At 35.0% G+C, this 11,139-nt stretch overlaps 1 protein-coding gene across 1 annotated transcript in view; it reads right to left on the minus strand.

The window, feature by feature from the left end:
- Positions 1–8,354, minus strand: part of LOC122538210 (protein patched-like) — a 30,841-nt gene extending 22,487 nt beyond the window's left edge. The window contains exons 1-3 of the mRNA XM_043672088.1: positions 8,141–8,354; positions 4,470–4,659; positions 3,783–3,852 (exon numbers count right to left, since the gene is read on the minus strand). Coding sequence (XP_043528023.1) covers positions 3,783–3,852; positions 4,470–4,659; positions 8,141–8,354 — 474 coding nt within the window. The remainder of the gene's footprint in view (positions 1–3,782; positions 3,853–4,469; positions 4,660–8,140) is intronic.
- Between the last annotated feature and the right edge of the window lie 2,785 nt (positions 8,355–11,139).

An 11,139-nucleotide genomic window follows, 5' to 3' on the forward strand; every position in this document is an offset into this window, starting at 1 on the left:
ATTTTCGAAAATTTTTCAAAACAAAGTGTGTTTACACCAAAAAAATGTAAATAAACATTGGAAACCAAAACAAACAATCAAAAAAACGTAAATAAATATTGAAAACCAAAATAAACAGACCAGTGTTTCCAAACAAAGCAAAATTTCAAAGTTTTTGATATATATATTTCAATTGCTGTAGTTTATTAAGTAATCTAATATGCAATGAAATCAACTACAACACGTATCGACAGCTTACACAGGGTAAGTATGGGTAAGTATTCGTATATTAACTTAGTTCTAAGTGAATTATTATGAAATCATTTCTAACATTTGTAGGTAACTCATGGATACTCGGTAAGTATAGGTAAGTACACTTGTAATCAGAATTCCGAAATCTTTGAAATTTCGCTTTGTTTGCAAACATTGGTCTGTTTATTTTGATTTTCAATGTTTATTTACATTTTTTTGATTGTTTGTTTTGGTTTCCAATGTTTATTTACAATCCTTTGTGGTAAACACACTGTATTTTGAAAAATTTTCCAAAATTTGCAATTGGAATTTCGGAAATTTTGAAATTATGCTTTGTTTGCAAACATTGGTCTGTTTATTTTGGTTTCAAATGTTTATTTACACTTTTTTGGTGTAAACACACTTTGTTTTGAAAAATTTTCGAAAATTTCCAATCGGAATTTCGAAAACTTTGAAACTTTGCTTTGTTTGCAAACATTGGTCTGTTTATTTTGGTTTTCAATGTTTGTTTACGTTTTTTTGATTATTTGTTTAGGTTTCCAATGTTTATTTACATTTTTTTGGTGTAAATACACTTTGTTTTGAAAAATTTTCGACAATTTGCAATCGCAATTTCGAAAACTTTGAAATTTCGCTTTGTTTGCAAACATTGGTCTGTTTATTTTGGTTTTCAATGTTTATTTACGTTTTTTGATCGTTTATTTTGGTTTACAATGTTTATTTACATTTTTTTGGTGTAAACACATTTTGTTTTGAAAAATTTTCGAAAATTTGCAATCGGAATTTCGGAAACTTTGAAATTTCGCTTTGTTTGCAAACATTGGTCTGTTTATTTTGATTTTCAATGTTTATTTACATTTTTTTGACTGTTTGTTTTGGTTTCCAATGTTTATTTACATTTTTTTGGTGGAGACACATTTTGTTTTGAAAAATTTTCGAAAATTTGCAATCGGAATTTGGGAAACTTTGAAATTTCGCTTGTTTGCAAACATTGGTCTGTTTATTTTGGTTTCCAATGTTTATTTACATTTTTTTGGTGTAAACACACTTTGTTTTGAAAAATTTTCGAAAATTTGCAATCGGAATTTCGGAAACTTTGAAATTTCGCTTTGTTTGCAAACATTGGTCCGTTTATTTTGATTTTCAATGTTTATTTACATTTTTTTGACTGTTTGTTTTGGTTTCCAATGTTTATTTACATTTTTTTGGTGGAGACACATTTTGTTTTGAAAAATTTTCGAAAATTTGCAATCGGAATTTGGGAAACTTTGAAATTTCGCTTTGTTTGCAAACATTGGTCTGTTTATTTTGGTTTTCAATGTTTATTTACGTTTTTTTGATCGTTTATTTTGGTTTACAATGTTTATTTACATTTTTTTGGTGTAAACACATTTTGTTTTGAAAAATTTTCGAAAATTTGCAATCGGAATTTCGGAAACTTTGAAATTTCGCTTTGTTTGCAAACATTGGTCTGTTTATTTTGGTTTTCAATGTTTATTTACGTTTTTTGATCGTTTATTTTGGTTTACAATGTTTATTTACATTTTTTTGGCGTAAACACACTTTGTTTTGAAAAATTTTCGAAAATTTGCAATCGGAATTTCGAAAACTTTGAAATTTTGCTTTGTTTGCAAACATTTGTCTGTTTATTTTGGTTTCCAATGTTTATTCATAATTTAAACATTTTTATTTATTATTTATTTAAAAGTCGTGATAAATCCCTAAAACATGGGTAGAACTTTTTCTGACATATATGTATAGTGAATTGATTTCGGTTAGTAGATTCACATTTATTGAAAATTTGACGAGACTGTAATGGGTTTAAAAACCAGTCATTTGGACTGGTTTTGGTGTAAAATTAAAAACCAGTCATGTAGACTGGTTTTAGTGGAAAAACAAAAAACCAGTCATTTTGACTGATGTTGGTAGAAAATTAAAAACCAGTCATTTTGACTGGTGCTGTTAGAAAATTAAAAACCAGTCATGTGGACTGGTTTTGGTGGAAAAATAAAAAACCAGTCATTTTGACTAGTGTTGATAGGAAATTAAAAGCCAGTCATTTGGAATGGTGTTGGTGTAAAATTAAAAACCAGTCATTTTGACTGGTGCTGTTAGAAAATTAAAAACCAGTCATGTGGGCTGGTTTTGGTGGAAAAACAAAAAACCAGTCATTTTGACTGGTGTTGATAGAAAATTAAAAGCCAGTCATTTTGACTGGTGCTGTTAGAAAATTAAAAACCAGTCATTTGAACTGGCTCTGGTAGAAATGGCTTCGTCAAAACGTCGGTAGTTCTAGTGTTACATACGCCACGAATTTTATACGTGCTTAGACTTTCAAATTTCTCAGAAAAGCCACCGCCAAGCAAACTCGTCGAATGAAAATCGGTCGTTGTTTGATAAGGAAAAAAGGAAAAAAGAAAAAGAAAAGAAATTGGAGCATTAAATCGAGAGCAACGTCCGGTGCAGTGAAACTCGCCAGTAATATCGCGGAAGCGTCGTGTTCGATACGCGGCGTCTCTCGTGCGACCGGTCAAGGCAATTTCGTGCTTTTCCCTTTTCCTGATTCCTCGAAACGCATCTAACGCGTCCGCTCGTTAGCGGAGCGCAAGAAACGATGTAGCACGCGTGAGCGTGCGACTTTATACACACGTACGTACATATGTGCAAACCGGCGGCGTTCGTTCGGCTTTTCAAGCGTTCGTATTCAAATTTTCGACGTTTACGACGTGTACGTGAGCTGTCCGGGAACGACGTGGCGACTGAACGCCAGGAAACAAACGAAGGGAACCGCCATTGATACGTGCTACGCCTAGCGATGGCCACGATTCTCTCTTACGTATGTTTCCCATACGATGAGTGCACGGTAGTCTGGTAAACGACTCTTCGTGGCAAAAATTGAAAAACACTTTCGCATCGCATTGTCTTTTTCAAGCCTTTTGAGAATTTCTAATGTCTAACTGGATGACGAGAAGATTATTGTTATTAGTTACAACGGCGAATCGTATAACGTACATTGCTCCTCTCATTGAATCAAAATGTATGTTTCTAATAAATGAGTAAATAAATATATTATTATTTTAAATATATTATAAATAAATATATACTTATGTTAAGACATTCACACGTATGTGCAATATATGTAACAGGCTAGACCTGTATGTTTCATATTAAGAATTGTATTTTTATTCACTCCAATAAAAATCATTTCTTCATGCACAAATTAAATTTCTTCGAAATCTACACACTCAGATATCTAAATACTCAGAAAGTAAAAGAACGGGTACAACTTTATAAAAATGACATTGCCAAGTATAGAGTATATTGATACGACTTGAATATATACCCAAAGACAAAGACGCACGATCGCAGCTCGCTTATCGCAGCCATCGCTAGATTGCTAGGATTTCCTAATGGAAATCGAGAAGTCAGAGTGCGCGCACGATAACGCGATATCGTAGCTCATGCGTCGAATGCTTGAATAGTCGACGAACACGAACGCGACACTCCCTATCTGCTTACATCTACGTGAATTGATGGTAGTTCTAAATTACCTGGTCGATGTAGTGCATGTCGAAGTTGGGTATGTTGAGCGCGTAACATATGTCTTTCAGTTTCCACGTGCTGCAAGCACACACGTTCATGAATACAAGTTCTGCATCCCTTTAACCCCCTCATCCCCCTGTCTCGTCGATATAACAGCGACGAGGAGCCAGCGAAGAAAATTTCGAAACGACGGCGGCAATCGTTTGCTCTTATTGTTAACCGCTCCTCGACTAACTCGCTACGTTGTCCATGAAGTTCGCGGGAAGTAGGCGAATCGTGTTTGCATTGCAAACGACTTTGCGGACGCACAATTATTTCGTTTCGATAAAATTTGAATTTTTTAAGCAAATGTATAAATTACTTTATATATATATAAGTTACTGTGAATTATTATAAACTACGTGTAATAAATTATTATAAATTATTAATTTAATTTATATATATATATATATATAATAATTTAGGTTTCTCGAATATAGATACATTCAAGTTTATAATAAATAAATTTTAAGTACCTAAAATATCAATTTAAGTGATTTCCATTTTGATCAATGATCACTGTAAATTTTTAATAGAAAAAAACATAGAAATGTTATGTAAAGTCACCATTTGATACTTCCTCCCAACTTCATAGACATTAGAATATCTCAGCGAGACAGTAGAATGAAAAGAAGTACGATGAGAAATATACTTACATGTCGAATAGGTGTATGGTGACCTGCGTGGCCGCCTTTAGGATCGCCAAATGTTCCTTGAGTGCAGCAGCATGCAAAATATTTGCCCCGGGATCCCTCGGAGTTTGGATCACGAGCTGATGCGTCGAGGAGGCTGCTACTCCCAGTGTTTCCGAGGTGTACGACAACTCCTTTTGCAACCTCCCACCTTCTATTAAAGAAAAGTGTGAAAAAAAAAAAAAAATGAGAAACAAAATGTAAGAAACATCAAATGATACGTACAATCGTGTAAAATCGTCACGATAATTTCTCTGAACGTTGCTTGTCTCAATATAAGCATAAAAAGGAACCGTCGTTAACCACTTGCGCTGGTAACTGATTGCGGACCATAACGAGTGACCGAACAACGTATACAATAATTCGTCGCTTTCTTTTTGAACTCGTCAGTATATCACTGGATAGAAATTATTGAGAGGTAATAAATTTATTATTTGTTTTGCCTGAGGTTATACTTGCCTATGGTTATACTTAAATACACTTAATTTTGTATATTAAATATAGTAATTATAATATTATAATATTAAATTATAACATTATAATATTAATTTTGTATATTAAATATAGTAATTATATTATAATATTTTGTATATTATAATATTAATTATAATTACTATATTAAATATAGTAATAATTATTAAATATTGTGGGATGGGCAAATTCTGGGAAAGGGCCCAACCAGTGCCCAACAATTGCACCCAGATGTCCCAAGTGGCGTACTGCAGAGAAAGTTAGGCCTAGGACTTGGGATTGTTTGTGGCTAGTCCTCCAGCCCTAGCATTTAAGATATTAAGGAAATGGACGTATTTGTGTGGATGTGTGTATGAATGACGAATTTTTGTGCAGATAAGGAAAAAGAGCAGTGAGTTTCGAGAAGTCAGAGAGAGCTGTGAGTTTCGAGTGAGCGAAGATTGAGTGTAACCGTAGCGATTAAGAGAAAATAGTGTAAAATAGTGTTAATTTATAAACTGTGATTGTTAAACGAATTTTCTTTATTTAACTTTAAATAAACAACCATCTTTTACCAAAATTCCTACAATATACTAATATACTAATTATAATATTATATACACTAATAATTGTATTATTTAATAAAATTAAATTAATTCAACTATCAATATTAAATAACTATTATAATTATAATATTAAACATACTAATTACGATTTTTCCACTTCAACCTATCTATAATTTTCTCTGTTCTGCTTGCCAAGTCAACACCGGCACTAACTGCAACATCAACGCATAAAAAATTCGATCTGCGATCCACCAACTCGTAGCAGAGATTTCTCTCACAGATTATCCCGCATCATCTGACATATATCACCAAGGGAAAATACAGATCCAACTTTGCTATTTGCCCAGGTGAAACGATAGTTTCTGGCGTTTAATAATTTCTGGTAATTCGTCAAAGAACAGGCCGCAGGTTTAAAAATACAGGTTTGGAACGCAGTTGTCTTTCCTCAAAGGGGAAACCTCGGGCGCTACCTGGACCCTTTTCAGCTGGCCGAAGGAAACCGTGTGGTCAGGCCGTGTGTAGTCACGAGGCAGAGCATCGTCAGAGCAGGATTGGCCAGTTACTTTATTCGCGACTCGTGCCACTTTAAGCTTTCGACGGTCTGGTAATGTTTATGCGCGGGACGATTCCCCGAAGAGAAACATCGAGAGCGTGGTCCCGGTGTCGTAACACACGTTTCTATGGCTTTACGAACATATATATATATATATATATATATATATATATATATATGTACACTGAGAAAAATTTCTGGCAGAGTACCAACGAAAGCATTCCCAGAAGAAGACGTGGAAATAGCTCTGTTATGGGTCGGAACCGTCGCCCTCGCAGCATAGCGGACTATTCGGTCGATCTAGCTCAGCCGAAAACCGCGCTGAATTTTTTTTTTCTTTTTGCACTTCCCGATTAACATTTCGTAATCATTACACAGAGGAAGATCTTAGCTTCGAAGCAGTATAAAAATGAATTTCAGATATTTATAACATGTTTCATGTGAAACGAAATATTCATATATTCGTAGTTTTATCGCTTCGTAAACATTTAGAGTTAATTTTTACATTGTTTTGAAGCTAAGATCTTCCTCTGTGCGACGGTTACGAGATTTTAATTGCGAATCATCCCTTCCAATTGTATACTGTCACGAACATGACAACTTCCAGATTTTTGTGTCAATCGTAACATAACATTGTAACATAATGTCCGATGCCAATTAATTCTAATATGGATACGCCGAAGTTTTTAATATTTATGTAGATAAGCAGCAGCTGATTTTCCTAATCGTTTTCTTAATCATTTCTGTAATTGATCACTGTAATCATTAATTGTTGTTAAGCTAGATTAGTTATCACGTAGCTAGATTAGTGACTTTAATAAAATCATTCAACCTACACATTGAAAATTGTAGAATATGCGTGGAATATATACTATGTCGTACGAATTGTACAAATAATTTTTATCTTATAATGAAGAATTTTCACGATTTTTCCTGTCATTTCTGTAAATTAATTTTATATACAGATTACATAAATGATTTGTATTTCCGATACAACCATTTCAGCAGATTGCTCATTAACGAACAGGAAACCTTTTAAGATCTTCAAGTTATAATTGCATATGAAAAAAAAAAAACCTATTATGAGGGATGTTAAATAACTTATTAAGCACACAAAACATTCCTTACAAAATTAACTGATGATTATTAATTATTCGTAGCTATTTACTCCAATGTAAAATCTGGACTCGAATGATGTTTTTTATATATTGAATGAAATAAATAAAATACATAATAAATACTATAATACATAATAATAATAATGATACATAATAAATACTATAATACATAATAATGATACATAATAAATACTATAATACATAATAATAGTAATACATAATAAATAATATAATACATAATAATAATGATACATAATAAATAAAAGTTTACACATTGAATGAAATAAATACAGTAAGCATATGAAACAAAATTTCCAAACCAGCAGCAAGTATATGAAACAAAATTTTCAAAATGTGGATACACGAACGTAAGTGACAAAATATTACAAAGAACATGAATTACACGACGTTACGTACGATCAATGAATTAATTAACACTTCAACGTCCTTCTCAAAAAAAAAAAAAAAAAAAAAAAAAGAAAAGAACAGAATTATATTATTGTGCGTGCGTGCGTGCGGATCACGGACATATTCGTAAAGAGTATTTAAAGGGAAGAGAATAGAGTATGTAGCGTATCACGTTGATCGACACGTGTGCAATTCGCTCGGCGATTTTTCTCGGAGAGTGGAAAAGTGAAAGTCTCTTCTTCAGTGCGAGAACACACGCTCGAGAAACCGACACGCGCACGAATCGTTCGCTCAGTGTGAAATAGATCTAATGGATAAGGATGATGATTAGTGGTGAGTTGGTGGTGGGTGGTGGTGGATGAAGTTACGATCCGAATGCGAAGAATTCACGCTTAAATCGTTGAATCGATCTCTCAGAGAGTTCCCCTCGTTCGACGACGGTTTCCGTTCGAGCGGGAGGAAACGTTTTCAGCTTTTTGAAAGTTACGAAATAATTACGAAAACAATTTCTCGAATGATCGTTCGATGAAGGGTGTTAACCAAAATTCTCGAAGTCTTCTCGTTGTGTATGTTCAGTGTCGCAAAGCTTCGGTTCTTCGATGTAAAAATCCAAAAATTCCATGATCTGAGAGATCGTGATCTCGTCGCTGACGAAACGGTTCTCCGCTGGAAACCCGGTGGAGAAACCGCGAATGCTTATACGCCTAGCGTTGCTGAGCTTCGTGCAACTATTTTCCCAAAAAGTCCTGAACATTTGTAACTTGTAACTTAAGCGCAGCTCAAATCGAAGAAAGAGAAAGAGAGAGAGAGAGAAACAAACACGAACAGAAATGTTAACAAATGTGTAAAGACAAAACAAAGGAAAAAAAACAAAAAAAAAAAAACAGTCGCGTAAGTATTAAAGATGTATAGGGAATTTTCGTGTTTTTCCGAAGTAAAAAAAAAAAAAAAAAAAATTAAATTTTCCCAATTAATGGAAACTTGATGGATTGTTAGGTCTATTGTCCTCTGAGTAAACGTTCATAGAAAAAGGAAACAAGTTCTCGAACAGTGGCAGTTATGTTTACATCGGTTAAAAAGAAAAAAAAAAATGATCATCTGGCGGATGATTCTCGAACGATAGGACACATGCACACACACACACACACACACACACATACTTGAACACCCGTGAAAAGGTTGAATTGAAAATGAATCGACGAACATTTCCATGTCGACTTCGTTTCGTTTTGTTACCGCGTATTTTAATTACCCTGTATCGTGCGCGTTCGTGCTATATTTACTTTTCACGAAGGTTCAACCTCTCGGTATTTAGTAATGGGATAATTTACGAGGGCAGCGGAGGGGAGTATATATGTTTTAAAAAGACGCACGGCGCGTTTCTTGCCTTTCCCGGTGGCGTTTCGTTGCGACGATTAGCAATTTTATTCTTTTTTTCTTTTTCTTCTAATAACCTGACGAACGAACAGTTCCATTTGGATTGTTGATTTTATATGTACGAATACCACAAAATTCTTCTATTTAAATTTCGTCTACTCGAGAAATCTGAAACTAGCCTCTTTCACAACGGAATCCCGGGATGAAAGGCGAGAAATCGTCAAAGGCGAGCCAAGGTCTGAGAAAAGACCAGAATCGGCACTTAGAACCTCGAGTCGTTCATTCCACGGCCTAACGTACTGTCTTTTCGAGGTTCGACCGTGCGAATCGCAGTTTTTGGCAGCCGCGTCGAGGGGAAAACGAGTCGACGAGATTCGACCGATCTCGAAAGACGAAAGACGAATTGTAAGAAACGATAAAAAGAAAAAAAGAAAGTATGAAGATGAGCGTAACTAACGCGATTTATCTGGGGTCAGAGGACCGCGTAATTACATATTTTTGTATGAGCGGGTTATTTGAAACGATCGAGCGTCAACGACGAGTTTTCGCGATTGTTTATCGTCGGAGGAGGCGCGGAATTCGTTCGGGAACCTATTTAACACCCTCTTAATGTTTCGTCGTGCCGTATTTTAAAACGAGAGAAAGGAAAACAGAAAGAACGTGTACCTACTCTGCGGATAACTATATTGCATCTTCCACTGCCAGTATTTAAGTATCATATATTTATATTCGTCGTCACGAACGATCCAAGTCGCTTGCTGGATCTATTGTTGTTATCGATCGATTCGCACTTTCAAACACTACACTTTTTTGTAGAACCTGGTTTATTCGAGGCAAAAAAGAGAAAAAAAAAAAGAGAAAGAAGAAAGCGGGCTCTTTGCACTTTGATTGGCTCAAATTTGTCGACTCCGCTCTACTTCTACCGGGAATTTCACTTATATTTCTGTTGAAAGAAAGAAAGAGCGAAAGGAAACTGGAAAACGCAAAGGATGAACTCAGTCGATAAAAATACTCAACAGTAACACAGCAGTGCACAGTGTTCAGCATTTTCCGAACCCTTTCGGTACGAGCGACGCTTATTACTTTTTCAAGAACGGAAGATCCCGAACGAAGACGAATCGAACGAACCGCTGCGATTCTCCGGTCTTGACGTTGGATAATTTTGTCGAATTTCTATTATAGGCTTTCTATTATTAGACGATTTTGTAACCTTGGCTACGTTAAGGGGTTAATTAAGTTAACATATTTACTTGTATTCACAACGGGGGAGAGTTACACGTCGCGACGCGTGCAACTTTCTACGTTTTTATAATAATGCGAATTCGAATTGTAGAAAGTGTAAAACGAGCGAGTATTTAATGAACAATAAATATTTATCGAGAAGGTTCGAGTTATGTGAATTCGATTGCAATTGCAAAGTCGTACCGAAAGGGGACCAACGAGAGGGGGGAGGGGGGAATTATCAATCTTTCTTATATTATATTTTTAGATTGTATCGTATATAGTCATTTTTCGTATAATTTTTAAACGAGTTAATCTTTTACCTTATGTTATCGTCACATCTATTGATACCTTCGGATGCGGATTACTTTGTAATTGCGTTTCTTGTAGCGTTCTCTGCGATCGAATTAATTTACTGTCTTCTCTGCGACCCGTGTTCTTTCTTTCCGTGTGGGAATACGAAGAGAGAAATGGAGGGCAGCAGATGAAAAAGGGAGACGAAGAATATGTCTCGTAGTAATAGCAAACGGTTGAACGTGTCACTTATTCTCATTCATTTTCTTTCTCCGTTTGCGCGCAGTAGAAGAAGAGAGATAATAGGTGTACCATAGCAACGTATTTCACGAGTTGATAGTATTAATAGTAATATAAGTTGCCTAACCGCGCGTTGCGTTTGGGAGTTTATTTCTGCGCGATTATTGTCAGTTCGGTTCCACGGAGCCACGGATCACCGGACCTTGTTGTTTGTTGTTAACGCGTTGCTCGTTGATCCAGTTGATTTTCATGCAATTCTTTTCTTTTTTTTTTTTTTTTTTTCATTCTTTGGCAATTAACTCTCTGCTTTATTTCTCCGAAAATTTGCGACTTTCGTAAATACGCCCGGAACACAAAGTTTTTCGGTATCTTTTCAACTTCGACACTAATCGTTTTCACAGCGAAAT

This window comes from Frieseomelitta varia, unplaced genomic scaffold (genome assembly GCF_011392965.1).
Source record: "Frieseomelitta varia isolate USP_RPSP 00005682 unplaced genomic scaffold, Fvar_1.2 scaffold_976, whole genome shotgun sequence".
NCBI lineage: Eukaryota > Metazoa > Arthropoda > Insecta > Hymenoptera > Apidae > Frieseomelitta > Frieseomelitta varia.